The sequence below is a fragment of the Quercus suber genome, unplaced genomic scaffold (genome assembly GCF_002906115.3).
Source record: "Quercus suber isolate HL8 unplaced genomic scaffold, Cork oak 2.0 scaffold_278, whole genome shotgun sequence".
NCBI classification, from domain to species: domain Eukaryota; kingdom Viridiplantae; phylum Streptophyta; class Magnoliopsida; order Fagales; family Fagaceae; genus Quercus; species Quercus suber.
In genome coordinates this window covers 181,673-204,886 of record NW_027069734.1, presented here as the reverse complement: position 1 = coordinate 204,886, position 23,214 = coordinate 181,673, and the positions used below count along the sequence as shown (strand labels likewise).

The following is a 23,214-nucleotide window of genomic DNA, read 5'->3' as shown; positions in this document are numbered from 1 at the left end:
AATTTGAAGAAGTGTCGTGTTTTTCTATGTGTTCTGTTTGGTATAGGCCATTTTTGTGGGTTTATTTTGCCCAAAAAGTGTGTTTTGTCACTTTTGTGAGGCTTATTAAAGTACTTTTACATTTTCGCTTGAGCCGGCACTGCTGAAGTAGAGGGGCTATGTCTGTATAATAAAATCAGGACTGCAAGGCAAAATGAAAAGAAATATGCGCATCCAGGGAATCGAACCCTGGTCAGTACCGTGGGAGGGTACTATGATACCACTACACCAGATGCGCTGGATGGTGAGAATTGCCTTCTATTGTAAATACGACCTTATTGTTTTTCTTGAACTGAGCAACCATCGGTTTCTACGTCTCTCACAGAGAGAGAGAGAGACGCCCTGGATGCATTTTTTAAAATGGATAAAAACGTAAGAATATATGTGCATTTCATTAAATTTAAATATATGGTTATATTTAATTTAATTTTTCATGAAAAAGATAATATCGTTTGTGGTTTATTGGTGAATATATTGTAACTAAGTTTTTTTATTCTAGTTTCTCAAAAAGAAAAAGAAAAAGAAAAAAAACAGGTTTTGTTATTCTAAAATTAGTTTTTTTTTTTTTTTTTTTAAACACAAAAAGAAAAGGAAGAATAAATTTCGTTTTGAAATTTGACGTGAACACTGGCATCCTCATTCTCATTTTTCTTTCTTTCTAAATAGGAAATATATCATTAAGTGGAAGAAAAAAAAAAAGAACATCTCTCAACCAAATCTCTTTGATGCAAGGAGGGTGAGAAGAATTGTTATAACAAAAAGAAAGATTTTGATGGGCAGAAAACTTGGCTAGAGTAGGAACAATCGAGTTTGCTTCTATTTTTACTTTTTACCTAAAAAAAAACAATTAGTAAAATAGTATAATAAATATTGTATTATCACAAAGAGAGTGTATCTTGTGTATACTATATTTTATGACACATCATCTCGATCAACATTTGAAACATCAATACAAATATATTAGTCCCCTTCCACTATAATTCTTTGCAATTGTTCCATCCTTGACAATATTAGGACCCAAAAAAGGCTACAGCCTCATAAACTATTGGTTCCCTAAGTGGGGCTTCTTTAGTCGAAGCCTTTATAATCTTTCCTTTATCACCACAAACATGGCTTGTGTCCAATGCATTAGTACACTAAATACGTTGGGATACGGACACATGTTCGCATCTTAACGTGTCCAATGCAACTGATATACTAGACACAAGTTCTTCCCTATCATCACAAGCCACTATAGCTAAGAAGGCTTTATCTTTCAACAAGGCAGCATATCTGTCAAGTGCCAAGACATGAATGATGTTCAATCTCTCCTGCTCCCTCCCAAAAATACAATTTAACAATAGGGTATTTCCAGCCATTGCTCATAAGGAACATCTAAATATCACTTATAGATTTGCATTATTCGTGTATGTAGACCTCATATGGAATTCACATGTCTCATATTATAAAGGCTAAATCGTATATAATTAAAAAAGAAGGTAGAATAATCCTTATAGTGTATTCTTCAATAACTGTGCATCACATGACACACAAAAGTGTAAATACATTCAAGGAACCAAGGGATCAAGGACCCTATATAGGCATTTTCCCAAATCAATTTTTGTCACTTGCTATCACTAACTATATATAGGTCGGCACAGCTCAACAAAGAACATATTAATTTAATTTAATTATAAAAAAAAATATGGCCCAAAAAATTGTAGCATTGTAAATTCAAGATTTAAAAGAAAAGATTTTTATGATGTATTGGGTAAATTATGGTTTTGTTTAGGGTTTAATTTCTTCCATGAAATATCAACTGTTTTAATTTAATCCCTAATGCATTTAAAAAATAAATAAATAATTCAACATTATTTACCTTACCTCCACTTTTTCTTTTTCTTTTTTGATTGCCCACCACTTCTTTTTACAACTTGACTGATTTCCTTGAAATTATACAAATCAAGTAAGACAGGTGATGGGGTAGTGAAAAAGCCATCTCCTATTCGTCCAGTTGGGTCGTCCATGACATGCAGTTTGCCAAACAACTAGGCCATCTCCTATTCGTCCAGACCTCTCTTCCCTGAGAGGTAGACCAATTGGGTAGATCCCGTAATCAAGCCAAAAGGGTCGTCCACGGATGAGTCTCATGGACGACCAGATAACAGCATGACAAAGGGTCGTCCATAAGCATTGCACATGGACGACCACACGATACTTAGCAGGTTTTGAAATGGTTCATCAACCGGTGCTTATCCCGTCAATTTCTCCCAAGTATGTAACTTCTAGCAGCGGTTATGACCGTTAAAGAAGTTACATCCGGATTCCACAAATCTGGGGAAGTTATTGAACCAAATAACTGCCCTAAAGTACCCTATATAAGGACCGGTCTGAATTATGTAAAGGTACGATATTCTGAGATCCTTACATTACAGTTAGATTTCTAGGAGGGAAGGCACTAACTTAACCATCGGAGGATATTGGACCGGTCCACCCCGGTCATTCCTTTGATTCTTTTCTTCTTTTTCAGGCCTTTGCAAACGTTGTAGCCCATCGAAGCCGAAGTGTTCAACCAAACTGATTTTATCCACTATCAGTTTGGCGCCGTCTGTGGGAAAGTGAATTGTTTTGCAATTGAACTTTCTGAGAAAAAAGGTTGAATGGTTCGGACTAGGTCGAGGGCTACAAGCCCAGGCCATCAGGGAAGCAGAGATGCTTCAAGCCATCCCCAGCGAAATCACCAATCAGCGCCTGCCACGCAGACGCCTTCCATCCAACACATACAGTCCATGGCGGCCGCGATGGCGGAATTGACCCGCCAAAACCAAGAATTGACTAGGGAGATAGAAAGGCACCGACGAGAAGGACAAGTTGAGGGACAGTCTCAGAGTCGAGAAAATCCTGAGCCCGAGATTCAATCAAGAGGCACCACTTCGCGAAGGGTGCCACATCTGGAGAAGGAAATGGATCAGATGAGAAAAGTTATGGATGAGATGAAGGAGAACATGAGAAGGGCAAATCCTATAGAGGATTTGGTCCACCGAACAGACTCCCCTTTTTCTGCTTCCATCAATGGGCATCCCCTGCCGCCTAAGTTTAAAATGCCTTCTCTGGACTCGTATGATGGAACACGTGATCCCTTTGATCATATCGCTACTTTCAAGACAACAATGCATCTCCAAGGAGTTCCAGACGAGATCATGTGTAGAGCCTTCCCTACTACCCTTAAGGGGCCAGCGCGTGTATGGTTCAGCAAAATACCCCCGAATTCTGTAAGTTCTTTTGAGGAGTTAAGCAAATTATTTGTCAATAATTTCATTGGGGACAGAGACACAAACGTTCCTCGTCCAGTTTTCTGACCATAGAGCAAGGAGAGAATGAAAGCCTGCGTTCCTTCATCACACGCTTCAACAGGGAAGCTCTGACGGTAGACGAGGTGGACGATAAGCTACTTTTGGCAGCATTCTACAATGGGGTTAACTCAGACTTGTTCATTCACAAGTTGTATGAAAAAGAGCCCCAATCCATGGCCGAGCTCGTCCATTCAGCCCAAAATTTCATGAATGCAGAAGACGCCATCATAGCTAAGAAGAGGAAGAGAGTTGAAAGAATGGAGGTCAACCCCTCACGTCATCCTGACCAGGGGCCTCGTCCAAAGAAGGGACGAACGGAAGATAAGAAGGATCGTGACAGGGATAACAGAAAGGCAGGCCCATCAGCAAGGAGTCAGAATTACACACCCTTGAATGCCCCACTTGATCAAGTGCTTATGCAAATCAAGGATGATCCTTCCTTGAAGTGGCCGGAGAAGATGAAGGGAGATCCTAACAAGCGCAATAAGAATAAATATTGTCGCTTCCATAGGGATCATGGTCATGACACGGATGAGTGTTATGACTTAAAACAGCAGATCGAGAATCTTATCAGGCAAGGAAAGTTGAGGCATTTCGTCGGAAGAGATCATAAAGATGAAAAATTGAAAGCAAAGATGGAAGAACCATCACGACCACCATTAGGAGAAATAAGGGTTATCATTGGTGGGACGTCAACGGGGCAGTCTGCCAAGGCAAAGAAGTCGTACCTCAAAGCAGTGCAGAACGTCCAACTCTCTGGACGACCTCCAAGGACGAAGGAAACAGACGAACCAGCCATTACATTTACGGACGAAGAAGCTGAAATGATCCATCATCCACACGACGATGCAATTGTTATTACCCTGCTTATAGCAGATTACAAAACCAGGAGGGTGTTAGTGGATAATGGGAGCTCCGCAGATATATTGTATTATCCCGCCTTCCAGCAGATGAGGATTGGACAAGATCAGCTTCGTCCTGCTTACTCGCCACTGATAGGATTTGGGGGAATGAAAGTACAGCCCGTGGGTACCATTACCTTGCCTGTAGTGGTAGGGTCATACCCACAGCAGATAACCAAGGAAGTAAATTTCCTTGTGGTGGATTGTTCGTCCTCATATAATGCCATCATTGGAAGACCAACTTTGAACAGTTGGAAGGCAGTAACTTCCACATATCATCTATCAGTTAAATTCCCGACGGAATGCGGAGTTGGACGAGTACAAGGAGATCAATTGGCAGCCAGGGAGTGTTACCTAGCCATGTTGGTTATGGACGAGCAAATGCATACTATGAGTATAGAAGAAAGGAAGATTGTTGCAGAACCGACTGAAGTATTGGAAGATGTTTTATTACAAGAAAATGATCCAGAGAAATTCACTAGAATTGGAACAAGTTTGAAGGAGAAGGCGAAAAAAGACCTCGTCCAGTTTCTAAAAAATAATGCCGATGTTTTTGCATGGAGCCATGACGACATGCCTGGTATTGACCCAGGTGTAATCACTCATCGACTGAACGTGTCCCTCTCTTCTAAGCCTATTCGTCAAAAGAAGAGGGTGTTCGCCCTGAACGAGAGAAGGCTATCAGGGAAGAGGTTCAAAAACTGACTACAGCGCAGTTCATCCGGGAAGTCTATTATCCGGATTGGTTAGCAAATGTGGTGATGGTGAAAAAAGCAAATGGCAAGTGGAGGATGTGTGTTGACTTCACTGACTTGAATAAGGCTTGTCCTAAGGATAGTTATCCCTTGCCTCGTATTGATCAACTGGTAGATTCTACCGCTGGCCATCAACTGTTGAGCTTCATGGACGCCTTCTCAGGATATAATCAGATAAAGATGGACGAGGCAGATCAGGAAAAAACATCCTTCATTACCAGCCAGGGTCTATTTTGCTACAATGTGATGCCCTTCGGTCTGAAGAACGCAGGGGCAACTTATCAAAGACTGGTGAATCGCATGTTTCGTCCACAGATAGGACGGAACGTAGAGGTGTACGTGGATGATATGCTTGTGAAGAGCTTAGACGAAGGAGGCCACTTGGACGATCTTCAAGAAACCTTCGAAACACTTAGGCGGTACAAGATGAAGCTGAACCCAAGTAAATGTGCCTTCGGAGTATCTTCAGGGAAGTTTTTGGGATTCATGGTTTCAGAGAGAGGAATTGAAGCAAATCCAGACAAGATCCAAGCCATACTGAACATGGAGCCACCGAAGAACATCAAGGAAGTCCAATCTCTAACAGGACGAGTTGCAGCCCTAAACAGGTTTGTCTCAAGAGCCACTGATAAGTGTCTGCCCTTTTTAAGATTCTTAGGAAGGCGTTTGAGTGGACGGACGAATGTCAAAAGGCCTTCCAGGACTTAAAGCATTATCTTGCCACGGCCCGTTGCTAAGTCCGTCCGTACCAGAAGAAGAACTATATTTATACTTAGCAGTGTCCCCACACGCCGTGAGTTCAGCGTTGGTCAGGGAGGAAGAAAAGGTGCAAAAGCCTGTGTATTACACTAGCCGGGCACTGAGAGGGGCAGAAGGAAGGTACCCATTGATAGAGAAGCTAGCCTTCGCACTAATAACAGCTTCTAGGAAGTTAAGACACTACTTCCAAGGTCATGTCATCGTTGTCATGACGGATCATCCACTCAAGAAGGCAATGAGTAAGCTTGAAGCCGCAGGACGACTAATTCAATGGGCAGTTGAGCTCGGTGAGTTTGATATTCGGTACCAACCGAGGAATGCGATAAAAGCTCAAGCCCTAGCAGATTTCATCGCAGAATTTACTCCGAGTTGTGAGGACTTGGATGACAAAGAAGGCAATAAAAGATGGGTCGTCCATGTAGATGGATCATCTACACTGTATGCGGGAGGTGTAGGAGTGGTTTTACAATCACCAGAAGGAGATAAATTGAATCACAAGGTTCGCTTGCAGTATCAAACAACTAACAATGAAGCAGAGTATGAAGCCCTTCTTAAAGGGTTGGAGTTAGCTAAATCTGTGGAGGCAGACTCTGTACTCGTCCTGGGAGATTCTCAGTTGGTTATAAGCCAAGTAAACGGAACATGTGACGCCAAGGAAGATAGAATGAAGAGATATCTGAAGAAGGTGTTACGCCTTATGAAGAAATTCAGAGAAGCTAATTTCGTGCAAATCCCGAGGGAAGAGAACATGGAAGCTGACACTCTAGCGAAGGAAGCCTCCGCCAATGAAGCTATGGGCAAGTTGGATGAAATACAGTACCTGCCGAGCATAGACCTTCCAGAAATGTTACAAATAGAGGGTGAAGAAAATTGGATGACCCCGATAGTCTCATACCTGAAGGACGGAAGGCTTCCAGAAGGGAAGGACGAGGCCAGGAAGCTAAGAGTTAAATCAGCCAGATACATCCTTATAGACGAGATTTTATACAAACGAGGCTTTTCACAACCATACCTTAGGTGCCTAGCTCCAGATGAAGCAAACTATGTATTGAGGGAAGTTCATGAAGGAGCATGTGGCAATCACTCAGGAGCCAGATCACTCGTCCACAAGGCCATCCGTGCAGGGTACTACTGGCCAACCATCCAAGCTGATGCTAAGGCATACGTAAAGGTATGCGATCAATGTCAACGTTTCAGCAATATTCCTAGACAGCCTTCAGAATACCTCACCCCAATGATGGCCCCTTGGCCTTTTGCACAGTGGGTTTGGATATTTTGGCCCCTTCCCGACTGGAACCAGACAGATGAAGTTTTTAGTAGTGGGGATAGACTACTTCACTAAATGGGTGGAAGCTGAACCCTTAGTAAAAATTACACAGCAGAATGTCAAAAATTTCGTCTGGAAGGACATTGTATGCAGATTTGGAGTACCAAGAGTGCTAGTATCCGACAATGCGACAGTTAGCAAAAACACCCCCTTCAGAGAATTTTGTGANGGCGGCGGAGAGGTTTTACGCCGAGGGTTTCGGTTTCCTCTTCGATAACACATCGATGTGTTGTTCTTGTATTTGCATCTCTCTTCCCTTAATCTTTACTATTTAATTTCTGCTGTAGATGTGATTTTATTTGGTTTAGATTGTTTATTAATTCCGATATTAGCTTATGTTCATTTTCCATACATATATTGTTTGACATTAAGATTGAATTGATATTATTATTATTAGGGGTCTAAATGTTTATAGTGTTTTATACACTAATTAAACATTTAATTGGAATCAGAGCAATTATCTTAAGATGTATGTCAAGTGTTTGATTGCTAAACCTATTGCTAAAAAGGATGAAAATATTTGTTGTAATTATGTTGTGGCACCCGATTTTGTGCCTATTGTGTGTTCTACCTTAAAAGACAAATCGGTGTACATTCCTTCACATAAAAGAAATCAAAAGGTGGAGAGAAATGCTGTTAAGTCAAAGCCTCTGTTTAGGTCTCAACCTAAGGCTTTGGATGGATCTAAGTTTGTTCCAACTTATCACCATTGTGATGTGATTAGTCATATAAGACCTCAATATCATAAGTTGAAGAGAGAACAAAACCATGTGGCTAGATCCCTTCCTAAAAAGCCTAGTAGACCTAAACACATTGTTTGTCACTATTGTGGTGCTTTTTGTCATCTAAGACCTCATTACTCTAAGTTTCATACTCTTAAAAGAATCAAAAGAAAAGAGAAACTTGAGCTTCTTAGAAGTTGTGCTAAAAAAAGTAAACCGGATTTGAGTGAAAATAGCATGTTGTTAAAAAAAGTGTTTAATGCTCTTAACTCCTTGACTATGTGAATTTCCGGTTCTCATTCTTCCAACCCTTGTCTCACTTCTCATGAGATACTCATTCCAAACAATCATTTCATTTGGATGAGGAATGATTCCTATGGTTGAGCTTTTACTCTTTTGGTCATTGATCTAATTCTTTCGATCTTTGTAGGACCCTTCATGCATTGAATATCATATCTTCATGCATTTAGTGCATCTTGCATTTATTCATATGCATTGTTTTTGTTTTCATCTTACTTTTATGTTTTAGTTTTGTGTGAGTGAAAAATCCAAAACCACATAAAAAGTGAAAAATTCAAAAAGTTTAATCGTATATGTTTGAGCACATATCTAATGTGAGTTTTGCCTTGTACCTTTGTACTAATGGCTTTGTGCATTTATGAGCTTAGCTTGTTTTTTATGCACTTATATCTTTGTGGGAAAAATCTTGACATCTTTGTGTGATTGTTGTAAATCGATCTTCAAGTTTGTCATTAATGATTAGTCAATAGTCATGTTGGTTTTGATATATGCGTAGACTTGTACCTATATATCTTCCCACTCTTTTATTTTTATTGCTTAAAAAGCTCAACAAATGTAAATCTCAAAATGAAAAAAGATAATGAGCTGCAAAAGCCATTACACATACTAGTATTTTACTAGGAAAAAGGAAAAGCGACTTTTATGAAAATATATGATGCCCCAAAAAGCCAAAGGCTTGTTCATCAAATTGAAATATAAAAAATTTTAGGCATCGATCTCAAAAAGAGATGTAAAGATAAACAAAAAATGATCAAATGTTATAAATTGTAAAGAAGCCAAACGAAAAGCTTCAAAGATATGTAATCATTTTCTTGTGGAATGTCATATATGCATATTTCTCTGAGTGAGATAGACCACTTGACTTAGTACTAATTGTGTATGACTTGATTGAATTGATCATTGAAATTTCATTCTAGACTAAGGACTATTCCACACTTGATACACACACACAACACACATGTCTAATATTCAATGAATGCTTTATTCATTTGTTCGATTATACTTGTTTAAATGTGATGTATGTGTGCTCAACTATATATGGATTAATTCAAAAATAATTTGATCATTTTATATGTTTTTGGAAGTGATTTTTATCACTTTGTGTTCATGTTTTGTGCTTACTTTGTTTTTCATTGTTTAAACATATTCTATGTTGAAAAACATGTATCTGAGTTTTTCACGACTCACCTCGCGACTTTCTCGCAACTCACTCACTACTCACATGACTCACGAAAATTTTCGCGACTCATCTCGCGACTCGCCAGTCACACAACACAAGTCGCGAGTTCATCCAGAAGACTTTCGTGACTCACTTGCGACTCGCAAAAATTTTTGTAACTCACCTAGTCGTGAAATGCCCAGAAACAACTTTTTAAAGGGCTTTTCGTGGGAAACCTGTTTTTAACCTCTCCCATCCTCTTTTAAACCCCTTTTTCAATATTTTTACATTAAAACCCAATCAATTTGAATAGTTTTTCATTCCATTAACATCTCTAAAGTAATTTTAAACTCTTTTCATTGATTTTGATCTTTAGATTATGTTTTGGAGAGTTTTGTGCTCTTGGTTGGGATTTTCATCATAGGGTTTGGGAAAACTTAATTTTTGTCAATTTTTTGCATAAGATTGGTTTCTTTTGATGATTTACTTTGGATGTTAGCCCCTTGTGGCAAAAAAAGCATGTATTTAGTGTGGATTTCATGATGCTCATGCATTGTTTCACATTGTTGTTCATAGTGTGCACGTTAGGTGTTTGATAAAATGTCTCTTAGGCATTTTTTTCGCTTGTTTGGACTTCGATGAGTACCAAACTTCGGAATTTCTCATGTTTCCTCATTAGGAACATGCTTGGTTTATTGGTTGTGTATTTAACACATCTTGCCCCACATGTGTATTTTTCTATGCATTGATCATACATTTCACATAACCACCTCTTGCACATACCTTTGCTACCCTTATCATGCATTGGTCTATACCTTGTTTCTTCATCTTAGCATGTTATATTTACCTTATACTTTATAGCATTTTGTTTTATCTTTTATTTGTGCTTCATTTCTCATTCATCTTGCACTCTTCGTGCATCATTATCCTTGTTCATTCCTTCATCTCTTGCCCTCTGTTCCCCTTAGCCCTTTGTCTATTGGGAAAGTATACTCTAGAGTAGTATACCGGAGAGTTTTGTCATTTCTATATAACTCTTGTGCACATTTGTAGGGGGAGAAATATTCCATAAGAGAGATGCATATACTAAGGGGGAGAAGACATTGTGTTAACAAGAAAACTTTGTTTTGTTTATGTGTTAGACATGCATACTCCTTATTCTATTGTGCTTCATTGAATGCATGTTCGGATGATCAATTGCTTTGCTATGTGATCATTGTAGTCATTTCTATATGACTGTTTTGGTGTATGATCAAGTTGCTCACATGTTTCACATCATGTTTACTTGATTGCAATTTACTTGTTACATTATACTAGTCCGTTTATTACTTGCTTTACCTTGAGAGTCTAATGTGTTTTGTGTAAGTGTTTTAGGTTATGGGTATATGTGTTACAAGTTCATCACAGCTGTTATGATTCATGATAAGGGGAGTGATATGATAAGCGAAGTACTTTATAGTTTGTACCTGTTGCTTTTGTAAGGTTTTAAAGTTTTTGTACCCATACTTTGTAGCTTAAGTACTTGATGTTAAATGTCATGCATTTTTTTTAAGTACATCACTCTTGTGCCCTTTGTTGGACTCTATATCCTTAATGCAATTTCCTAGTGTTGTTGCATTGGTTTAGTGTTGGACATGCAAATGATACTTTGCAATTAAGTTTATTAGCTTGCATGTCCAGATGTTCATTCCATGTGTAAATGAGCATTGTGATCACTTTTTATAGTGATTGTTTATTTTTGGTCAAGTCTTGGTTTATTAGTTATTTCCATTATGCTTGATCGCATTGTGCTTGCTCCATATGCATTACAAGTTTTTTGCATACAATGATCATATTGTGTTGTTGTGTTTCAAGAGATACTTGTTTTTATGGTTCAAGAGCTTCACAGATTGTAGAATTAGGTGTGAGTGAGTTTTGATCAACTGTTCCCAACACACGCGTTAAGTCTAGAGTTTGTTGTAGGGTTTTATTACTGAATAACCAAAAGGGGAGATTGTAAGGTTGAATTTAATCAACCATTCTATTGGCTTTATTCTGTGCCAAATTCACTTGTATTTAGCATTTAGTAACCATGTATTTAGGTGGGATTCATGTAAGGGTAGTGTGTGAGAGAGTGTGAAGAATTGCTCAAGATTGTGTAGTGAAGCAAGGACTCGTGACTGGATCTCGCGGGTAGCTCGTAGCTTGCAAGCCGCCAGAAGATGCTCACGTGCCAAGCATATGGAGAAGCTGAGGCGTGATGCCAGCTAGAGCACTACAGGACAAAAAGTCCAAATAGACCATTTAGTTATCTTGCGGCTTGAACTCGCGGCTTAGTTAAGTCGCAAGGCCAAGCCGCCAACCAGTCCTGTTTTGGAAAAATGACTCTTCGCATTCCAAACACACACCACTATATATAGATCTTTATACCCATAAAATGTGAAGAGCTTCTAGAGAGAATTTTGAGAGAGAAGCCTTAAAGAAAAACAAGATTGATTCATCCACAATCTTTACATAGAGATTCTTCAAATTCCTCTACTCTCACCCTCTCCATTGTTACATCCTTGAGAGGTTTATTACCCAAATCATTTTCTCACCATACCCACATCTGTGAGAATGCTATTTGATGCTTTGGGAAGCAGTTAGGAAGGGACCAATGGTTATTGGTTGATATTATGGGCTATAGCGAAATCCGGTAAGCTAAAGAAGACAAAGGTTCGGCGCAATCTCGTTGGAGCAAGAAGTTTGGAGGGCTTAGGTACACTAGTTAGATTAGGCTTGGAGGCTCTTCTGCTGTTCATGTATCCCAACTTCATTCTTTAATGGATTATTGGCCGCTTGGAGGGTGGCGGAGAGATTTTACGCCAAAGGCTATGATTTCCTCTTCGATAACACATCATTGTGTTACCCTTTTGTTTGCATCTCTCTTCCCTTAATCTTTACCATTTAATTTCTGCTGTAGATGTGATTTTATTTGGTTTAGATTGTTTATCAATTCTGATATTATTTTATGTTCATTTTCTGCATATATATTGTTTGACATTAAGCTTGAATTGATATTATTGTTATTGGGGGTCTAAACGTTCATAGTGTTTTACACGCTAATTGAACATTCATGGGGTTAGTCAAAAGAGTAATATTAGTAATATATTTTTTTTATAACAAATGATAGGTTGTAATGGGAATAATATAAAATACTAATATCATTTTCATATGAAAATGAAGAACAAATTTTATTAAGTACTCCGAAACATAGTTGACGTGGTAATTAACATCAATAAATACAAGTACTTTGACATACAAATATGATAGATTTAGAAAGTAATATAAAATTGTGAGATACAATATTAGGTGGCATGTATTTATTGTGGTGTACTAGGTTACCTATTCTTTTTTGGTTTCCCAATGTTTCCTCAAAACTTTCAACCAGAGACTAATCACTGTTTGTAATAGATGGGCCCATAGCAGAGTAAATCGCTAGCCCAGGGAGTTTTTTTAAAATGCTAGTGCCTGGACTTAAACTAGGGAGCTCCTAGTCAAACACAAGACAGCCACTTTGAGACCGAGTGCCCAACCACTCAGCCAACCCCACTGGGTTTACTGGATTACCTATACTCCATAGTCAATGTCATTTTAAATATGCAAGATCACAATATGCCATATTAGCAAGAGCCCATATCTGGTAAATATAGGGTGTAAAAGTAGAATAAACGGGTCAATTCACGTGACCTACAATTGACATGTGTGTAAAAGTAAAAGCAACATAACAAAACACACAATATGGTAACCCAAGGAAAACTAATTGAGTAACTTGTCCCAAAATAAAAAATCATTGGGGGGAAGCTTTCTTAATGAAGGAAATCCATTATAGAATGAAATGTTACTACAATCTTAGGAAAAACATTGTCCTAGACTTTACACCCCATAGACAACTCACAGAGAAAACCTTTCACTACACTAGAATGTCTGGACTTTTCAACTCTGTGGAATGCATTTATGGAAGATGCACTCATGATCATGACTATAACCTTCAACCAACTTCAAGAACTTCTTGAAGTTTTTCTTCACAGTAGCAAGTTTGTGGTAATGCTATGACTTCAGCTTCTTCAAATATACTTGAAACTCTTCAGTATGATGAATTCAAACAAATATTGGTAACACAACCCTAGTCGCTCAAATGGAGAATCTCTCTTAAAAACCTTATGACTTATAATGTCCCTTTTATAATTCAACAAACGGGGCTTAAATTGGACTTAAAAAAACACAAGTTGTTGAGCTTTTTGTGTTGATGAATGTTTGTTGTCTCACTGGTACCAAGTGGATTCAAGCCTAGAGTCGAGGAAACAAAAACCTCACGTTTGAGGTGCGATTGATCCATTGGAATCAAGGCTGGGAAATGCAAATGAGCTAGTATCAAGGTTGGAGTTAAGGTCACTAATACTTAGCTTTTCTTACACAACTCTTGAGTAGGTTTTGTCACTTCAACTAGATCTTTAATTACCATTTTTAGACACAACAAAACTCACCATTTACAAAATTTGCCAATACTAAAACATAAAGACCTAATAGCCTCTAAACCATTCTACGAACACTTGCAATTTATCCTCTTTCATCAATATCCATTCATCCAACAATAACGTCATTTTGAAAGAAAATTATAGAAAAAATAAAACACTACTTTTGACTAGTTAATGACAGGGGAAAATTATCTGAGTATAATATAAGGGACACATTGACATCTATATATATAAATATATATATATATATAATTAAAGACAAAATTAAGATAAAATCTAATTAGATTCTCTTTTATTTTTTCATTCATGAGAGTCACCCCTATTTTTAATTGAGTTTCTTCATTTGTTATGATCTTTCCTTATATTTCCACTCATCCATCTTAACATTCTCATCTCATTTATGCTCTTTTCATACACAAAATTTTTATAGCCCAGCTTCAGCACATATAGAATGTTAAACNCAACCCACACTTCTTAAATCACCAAACTAACCCTAGTTTGTTAATCTTGAACCCACATGTCTCCTTAGTTTACCAGATTGAAGAGAGATAGAAAAAGCTTGGGATTTGGAAATTGGGTTATAGGTTTTCCGATTGAATTCACTGGTGTTGCGTCCGGCCGCCACCAGCCACACCGTGCGACCAACTGAAGCTCCGCCTTATGGCCACTGTCACTAATGTACCTTGACGTGGTTTTGGTGTTTTGAATTGGGTTTTTGGGGTTTTGATTTTGGTTTTGTTTAGAAATTTGGCCACCCTTAAAATTTGAGATTTGTCCTCGTTAAAGCCACTGGATTGGACTTAACACAAAGGCACCAGCCTGACTCATTATGGGTTTGTTCTTTCTTTCTTTTCTTTTCTTTTTTTGTTTCTATTTGGTTACCGAGAAAATTTGCTAAATCTTTTTGTGTTCTAAAATTTCATGTTCTTATTGGTGATTTATGATCTGGATATTTCTCAATTGTATAGAGGTGAGATGTTGTTGAATGTTTTGTGAATTCAATGATTTAAGATAGAAAATTAAGAAAGTGTTGTTGTGTTTGACTGTTAAGAAAATTTGGGATTGCAATTTTTTTTTTTTCATTTTAAAATTGCGAAATAAAAATAAAAATTAGTTTTTTTTTTTCAAATTAAATGCTGATATGACATTTAAAAATATTTATTAAATATTATTTTGATTATTTTATTTGCCACATTAGCATTAAATATGCCAACTATGTACATCGTTTGTCATGTAAGCATTTTCCGTTAGTGAGTTAACGGTATGAACCAAATTGATTATAAGTTGAAAATAGTGGAAACCAAATTGACCGTTACCAAAATATAGGGACTAAATTGACTGTGACTCTAAAAAATAGGGACCAAAATGATGTTTACACCTTTATTTTTTTATTTTAGTTTTTTTTTTAAATTATATATATACACACACACACACATAAGTTTGCTCTTTTTTTTTTAATTGGATTTTTTTAATGATTTATTTATATTAGACTTTTTGTCTTTTGCATAACATTAACTCACCTAAAATAAGATTTTCAAAAACTTAAATAGGGCACATAACCCAAAATTAGACAACAATTGGAATCTAATTTGGGGGGGGGTGGTGGGGGTTTGTATTTGAGATGGTTTGGTCATGTGCAAAGCAATTAATGCAGTGCACTAGTGAAGAAAAATGATTTATTCAAGTCAAGAGAATGAAAAGAAGTAGAGGAAGACAAAAAATGACTGCTAATTAAGGAGGTGATATATAGTATGAATTTGGATAGGATAGAATGACGGAAAAGAATATATGTGAATGACTCCAATTAGTTTATTGATACTGTTGAACTGGGTTTGGCTGTTTGCCTCGAGTTTTTCTCTCTCTCCTTTTTCCCCCCTCCCCTTTTTCTTTGCTGAGAAACATGTTTGCTTTTGTACTTTGTGTGGAACCCATATGAAGTTCCTCTTAGTGCCTTGATGATCTTCAAGTTGCATATATGGGTTATTAGAATGCAATCCTTCATCCAAAATGAGATAAGTGTTTTGATGCTTAGTAAGACTTTTATGTACATATATCTGTAAGTGTCACTACACGTCATCCTTCACATGAATGACTAGTATCACTGATGTTCTTATTCTTCTTTAATGTATGGTGGAAGCAACCACTTGTCTATTTAGTTCAGCTTTCACATTTGTCCTAGCAGATGTCAAAAATTCCGTGTTCAAGTTGCTGTCGGTGTAACAGTATAACTGCAACTTAAAACTTATGCATTGATTAGGAGGCTCCAGACCCTGTCTTTTTGTTTCTGAAAGAGAAAAGTAAAATAATAAAAAAATTAGAACAGAAAAGAAAACAGTTTAGGCTAATTAAGGGTGATAATATTCAATAAGTAACTCTTATTAGGATTGCCTTTTGATAATTTTTTCATGGATTAATTTGTTCTAATGACACCTAAAACTTTCTAGGATAGTTACATCAGCTTAAGACTCTTCCAGAAAGCAAAATGTTACTTCTTGAAATATTTCTTTGGAAAAGGCAAGAAAAAAGAGCTGCTATTGAGAAACAGTATCATGCTAATCTTTTAGTTAATTGCAGAGAATCTGCGACTCGGTGCAGTAGTTTCTAGTAAAAACTTGATTGAATCTGGTGACAGTGAGAGTTGTTTGTACTTGATGTCCATATCAAATTCCTTCTTAGTTTATTATAATAGTAGTATTAAATAACATAAAAAATTTCAATTACACTCTTAGATAACACAAGTTAATATCAAAGACAAATTTACTTTCCAACTGCTCTGTATAAGAAGCTTTGCTTGAGAACACCTCTGGTGATTTGTTTTTCATCTTTTACTTCCTTCTTATATTATGATCAGTAAGTTAAGAACTTCACTAATAGAGAAAGCATGCCAGAAAATCTTTCCTTTCAGAGAATATACAGAAAACTAATCAAGAGGAAAATATATATGCATCTATTTATTTACAAGGTGAAGAGGATTCAATTGCATTGCCATATTTAAAACTTTACAGCAAGCGCATGATTCTCATCTCTCTCTCTCTCTCTCTCTCTCTCTCTCTCTCTCTCATGTTCATCTATATATTCTACTGCTTGCTCCATAATGTATTTGCTACTTTTTGTTAGTCTGAAAGTACACACTATAAACAGGGGCTTAACTTTACCAGCATTGTTAATCTTCATGCTCCTTCCAACAAAGCAGCATGGCTATGCAACGTCTGATTATGTAGAACTTTGTTTTCTTCTCCTTCAAAGTTCTCGCCTTTGTTACTCTCGCCTTGGTTTGCCTTTGTGGGTAAGAAGTAGACGATTCCATTACCTTTGACTTCTTTTCTTCGTTTCTTCTGCTAAGCCACCTTGACTTTTCAGGATTGTCTTCTGTGTAGAAATCTTTTTATAGCACATGTAGGAATCTTTCACAGTGCAGGAGTTACTACGGTTTGTTTCAGTTTTTCTTAGACGTCGGTAAATAATTGGTTTGTTCTGGCAATCCCAGAGCAGAGCTCATTGTCTGCTTCCAAATGCTTTACAAATGCTGTCCTTTTACTTACGTGGCTTATTATCCGGAATTTAAGTCAACTGTCTCCTGAGCAAACTTTTTTTTTTTTTTTCTCTCTCTCTCTCTCTCTCTCTCTCTCTCTCATGAGAAGGTGGGGTGGGGTGGGGGTGGGGGGAATAGTTTGTACGTGAGAGAGCTAAACATGTGTGTAAGGAGACTGAAGATGCAGGCTTAAAACATTTTACTTGTTTTGTAAAGGGTTGGCTTATAAATCGAGCCTTAGAGACTCGATTTCTAGGTAGACGCCATATGGAAAAAACACCAAATCAGACGTGATCAGAACACTAAAATCAAGTCTTTGAGACTCGATTTATAAGTCTTAAATTGAGTCTTTTAAACTCAAAATGTTAATAAAAAATATAGTTTTGTAATCGTGCTTATTAATTATATAGTTTTGTAATCGTGCTTATTAATTATATTGTTTGGCAAACAAAGTTAGTTTTTAATTTCTCCAAAAAAAAAAAAGTTAATTTCCAATTTTGTCCCTTTAGCAAATGTACTTCCAAATCAGAAACAATCCCATTCCCATCATTAGAATTTCAATTCAGGAAAAAGGTAGAAGTAACAAACAAAAAATGGAAGACAACAACAACAATCAGAGCATGATATCGCGAGAGAAGCTGGACCAAGCCGCTAGCTGGGTGAGCTCCACCGTCGTCTCCGCCTTCTTCTCTTCCCTCCAGCGCTTTTCCTGTGTCAACGTCGCCACCACCGACCCCGAAGACGAAGAAGAAAACGAGACCAATCTACCCCAAAACGACACCCGAACCCACCTCCAAAACGGCACCGTCAATGTCAATGTCCAACAACCAAACGACGTCACCAAGCTCCCCGTCTGATTCATTCTCATCCATCTTCTTCGGTATTCAATTCCCGCGTGCTTATGTAAAAATGTTTTAGGGTTTTTTTTTTTGTTGGCTGAATCAAATTATAAGAGCTTGAAATAGATAATTTGTGCCTGAAAATATATCCATATGAATGTGTTCTTGTGTGGATAATTGAAATTTAGCGTATTTTCTGTGCATTTAATCCAATGATATAGAAAATTTTATGCTTTTTAAGCCCATTGATTATTGGGGTTTTTATTTTTGGTTTATTTTTTATTATTCATAATTGTACATGGTTAATGTTTGTTGAACAAATTAGGAAGCAAATCCCTAATTTTAGTGAAAAGCTTAGTCTTTTAAATGTTTGATTATGAAAGTTTAGGGTTTTGCTTTTTATGTATTGGTGGTTTGTTTGGCTGGCATTGGCAGCATGGTTTGGAGCTCTCAAATTGAGATCAAATGGGATTCAAGGCTTCAGTTCATATTTTTGATTCAAAACCCATTTTCATGGTGCCAAAAAGATTCAATTTTTAAGCTCCTATTGCTTGCTGTAGGCACCAGATTCGTCAAACGGGGCACTGGTGTTAAATTAGATGATTTATATTTGTGGGTCTAGAATTTTCTGACTAAGGCTTTGTTGTTGTTGTTGTTGTTATTGTATATTTGTGGGTCTAGAATTGTGCTTTACTTTTGGGGTTCTAATATTGGTTTGGACTTGTTAATTGTAGAATACCTATTAAGTTAAAGGGATTGTTTGGGAAAGTTTAACAAGACTTCTATAACACTAGCCATTCTATATGGTGCTGAAAGCTGGGCTATAAAATATTTTATGCGTATGAAAAGAGCATAAATGAGATGAGAATGTTAAGATGGATGAGTGGAAATATAAGGAAAGATCATACAAAATGAAGAAACTCAATTAAAAATAGGGGTGACTCTCATGAATGAAAAAATAAAAGGGGGGGGGGGGGGGGGGGGGGGTTGTATGTGAGNCCTATTAAGTTAAAGGGATTGTTTGGGAAAGTTTAACAAGACTTCTATAACACTAGCCATTCTATATGGTGCTGAAAGCTGGGCTATAAAATATTTTATGTGTATGAAAAGAGCATAAATGAGATGAGAATGTTAAGATGGATGAGTGGAAATATAAGGAAAGATCATACAAAATGAAGAAACTCAATTAAAAATAGGGGTGACTCTCATGAATGAAAAAATAAAAGGGGGGGGGGGGGGTGGTGGGGGTTTGTATTTGAGATGGTTTGGTCATGTGCAAAGCAATTAATGCAGTGCACTAGTGAAGAAAAATGATTTATTCAAGTCAAGAGAATGAAAAAAGTATTTTCTGAGTTTTCCCGTCTTCTTGGAATTTGGTCTTAATCATATTGTGTTTCACCACAAATTAAAGTTTACACTTTAATGTCCATTTTCGAATTGATACATAAGAAGAGGTAAACAGGACATACAGCAATTCCCCATCAGCAAGTAAATCAGAAACAGTCATCTGTTCCTCCAATCTTATCTGCAAGACTTCCCCAAGCCATATTCTTGTTTGAGTCTGTATGAAACCACAAAAGTAAACTATCAACAAAAAGACAACTACAGTGTTAAGAAAAACCACAAGCTATGCATTTTTTTTTTTAAGTGTGTCATTAGCGATACTAAATTTTTACTACATAAACCTTACAAAATAATACACCAATTTACGAACACGGTACAAAAATATTAATAATAATCAATAACTTTCTTTTTACTCTTTTGTTGAAATGTAACCAATCACATTCATTGCACAATTTAGTTTGTAGACCTTTTGCAGTAGTAATTTTAGCGCGAGTATTGAAACCACGACCTCACTTGTATCTCAAAAAGGAAACCACAATACATGTTCTATTTGAAATGAAAAAAAAAAAAGCACACACACACACTATAATATGGGTTTAGCCCAGAAATGAATATAATTAAACAACAGATTATGTACTTATTAGTTTTAATCCTAATGACTGTGACTAGTGTTTATATCCAAACCACACCAATCTTTACAATTTACAAAGCAACAGTTAACAAAATCTTTTAAATCAATATCAATATCATCATCCATCTACCATTCTTTCTGTTTGGTTTAAAAATAACTATTTTGAAGAAAGCAAATTTAAAAGCTGATTCAAAACAAGTAGTTGTTGACTCGTATTGTATGTATAATATAAACCTCCATTAATAAATAAATAAATAAACAAATATGAATATTAGTTTTTTTTTATTACCTGGAGGAACACATCGTCTAGCTCGCGAAAGCTCGATTCAGAAGATGAAGAAGAAAAAGAAGAAGAAGGAGAAGGAGAAGAAGAAGATTCAGATGGGTCCATAGATACGCCGTCGTTTCCGGCTTCCCGCCAAAATGATTATCAAATAGTACTCTTCACACACTCACACTCCGCCTAAATGAAAATGAGACTGAACACTCCTGTTCAGGAGAGAGCATGGAGTAAGAAGTTTATTAAACTTTTGGCGTAAATACACTTTTGGTCCCTACATTTTGGGCCATTTCTCGATTTGGTCCCTAAATTGATTTTGCTCTTATGTCAGTCCCTGATTTTTCAAAATCGTTTTTAAAATCATCCCTACCGTTAACCCGGTTACTGAAGAAGCTGACATGGCAAACGGAAGCGCCAGGTGTCAAAGCCAACTAATAAAATAATAATAAAATATCTTATTTAATATTTTTTAAATGCCACATCAGCATTTTTTGAATTAAAAAAAGCCACGTCAGTTTAATTAATAGAATAAAAATAATTTATATTTTTTATTTCAATTTAATTCAAACTAAATTAAAAAAAAAAAAATCTCCAATTAGTTTATTGATACTGTTGAACTGGGTTTGGCTGTTTGCCTCGAGTTTTTCTCTCTCTCCTTTTTCCCCCCTCCCCTTTTTCTTTGCTGAGAAACATGTTTGCTTTTGTACTTTGTGTGGAACCCATATGAAGTTCCTCTTAGTGCCTTGATGATCTTCAAGTTGCATATATGGGTTATTAGAATGCAATCCTTCATCCAAAATGAGATAAGTGTTTTGATGCTTAGTAAGACTTTTATGTACATATATCTGTAAGTGTCACTACACGTCATCCTTCACATGAATGACTAGTATCACTGATGTTCTTATTCTTCTTTAATGTATGGTGGAAGCAACCACTTGTCTATTTAGTTCAGCTTTCACATTTGTCCTAGCAGATGTCAAAAATTCCGTGTTCAAGTTGCTGTCGGTGTAACAGTATAACTGCAACTTAAAACTTATGCATTGATTAGGAGGCTCCAGACCCTGTCTTTTTGTTTCTGAAAGAGAAAAGTAAAATAATAAAAAAATTAGAACAGAAAAGAAAACAGTTTAGGCTAATTAAGGGTGATAATATTCAATAAGTAACTCTTATTAGGATTGCCTTTTGATAATTTTTTCATGGATTAATTTGTTCTAATGACACCTAAAACTTTCTAGGATAGTTACATCAGCTTAAGACTCTTCCAGAAAGCAAAATGTTACTTCTTGAAATATTTCTTTGGAAAAGGCAAGAAAAAAGAGCTGCTATTGAGAAACAGTATCATGCTAATCTTTTAGTTAATTGCAGAGAATCTGCGACTCGGTGCAGTAGTTTCTAGTAAAAACTTGATTGAATCTGGTGACAGTGAGAGTTGTTTGTACTTGATGTCCATATCAAATTCCTTCTTAGTTTATTATAATAGTAGTATTAAATAACATAAAAAATTTCAATTACACTCTTAGATAACACAAGTTAATATCAAAGACAAATTTACTTTCCAACTGCTCTGTATAAGAAGCTTTGCTTGAGAACACCTCTGGTGATTTGTTTTTCATCTTTTACTTCCTTCTTATATTATGATCAGTAAGTTAAGAACTTCACTAATAGAGAAAGCATGCCAGAAAATCTTTCCTTTCAGAGAATATACAGAAAACTAATCAAGAGGAAAATATATATGCATCTATTTATTTACAAGGTGAAGAAGATTCAATTGCATTGCCATATTTAAAACTTTACAGCAAGCGCATGATTCTCATCTCTCTCTCTCTCTCTCTCTCTCTCTCTCATGTTCATCTATATATTCTACTGCTTGCTCCATAATGTATTTGCTACTTTTTGTTAGTCTGAAAGTACACACTATAAACAGGGGTTTAACTTTACCAGCATTGTTAATCTTCATGCTCCTTCCAACAAAGCAGCATGGCTATGCAACGTCTGATTATGTAGAACTTTGTTTTCTTCTCCTTCAAAGTTCTCGCCTTTGGTACTCTCGCCTTGGTTTGCCTTTGTGGGTAAGAAGTAGACGATTCCATTACCTTTGACTTCTTTTCTTCGTTTCTTCTGCTAAGCCACCTTGACTTTTCAGGATTGTCTTCTGTGTAGAAATCTTTTTATAGCACATGTAGGAATCTTTCACAGTGCAGGAGTTACTACGGTTTGTTTCAGTTTTTCTTAGACGTCGGTAAATAATTGGTTTGTTCTGGCAATCCCAGAGCAGAGCTCATTGTCTGCTTCCAAATGCTTTACAAATGCTGTCCTTTTACTTACGTGGCTTATTATCCGGAATTTAAGTCAACTGTCTCCTGAGCAAACGTGTATTTACGCCTTTTTTTTTTTTTGGATGAGAAGTACGGAACTTTTATTAATTAGAAGGTAAGGACAAAGCATCATAAAACACTTGTGGTTCAATGAATGGTGGGCATTCCTCCATCCATGATACAAAGAAATCAATATTCTTGGCATATGCAGCTAAAGCATGTGCGGGACAGTTGGCTTGTCTCTTGACGTGGGAAACTTCAAAGGAATGAAACTCCTGTAGCTTTGAGTGGGTTCCAGCGACAAGACTAGCAATGGTAATCTGAGCATTGTCTGGGTCCACAATTGCATGAGAAACATTGATTGAGTCTGTTTCATAAATCACGTCCATTACTCCTACATCCCATGCAAAGAGCGTAGCCTCATCCAAGGCTTTTGCTTCTGCTTCAAGGGGGCCGAGTGGAATGGGGAGGCGTTTACTAAG

At 36.8% G+C, this 23,214-nt stretch overlaps 1 protein-coding gene and 1 non-coding gene across 2 annotated transcripts; one reads left to right on the top strand and one right to left on the bottom strand.

Annotated features, from left to right (window-relative positions):
• Positions 1-206: 206 nt before the first annotated feature.
• Positions 207-277, bottom strand: TRNAG-CCC (transfer RNA glycine (anticodon CCC)). Its single transcript has one exon. It is a non-coding gene; the product is annotated as a tRNA-Gly (tRNA).
• A 2,530-nt stretch (positions 278-2,807) lies between these two features.
• On the top strand, positions 2,808-4,978 carry LOC112006903 (uncharacterized). Its single transcript, XM_065781788.1, has 2 exons — positions 2,808-3,290; positions 3,347-4,978. The coding sequence occupies exons 1-2, from the start codon at positions 2,808-2,810 to the stop codon at positions 4,976-4,978; spliced, it is 2,115 nt and encodes a 704-aa protein (XP_065637860.1).
• The last annotated feature ends 18,236 nt before the right edge of the window (positions 4,979-23,214 follow it).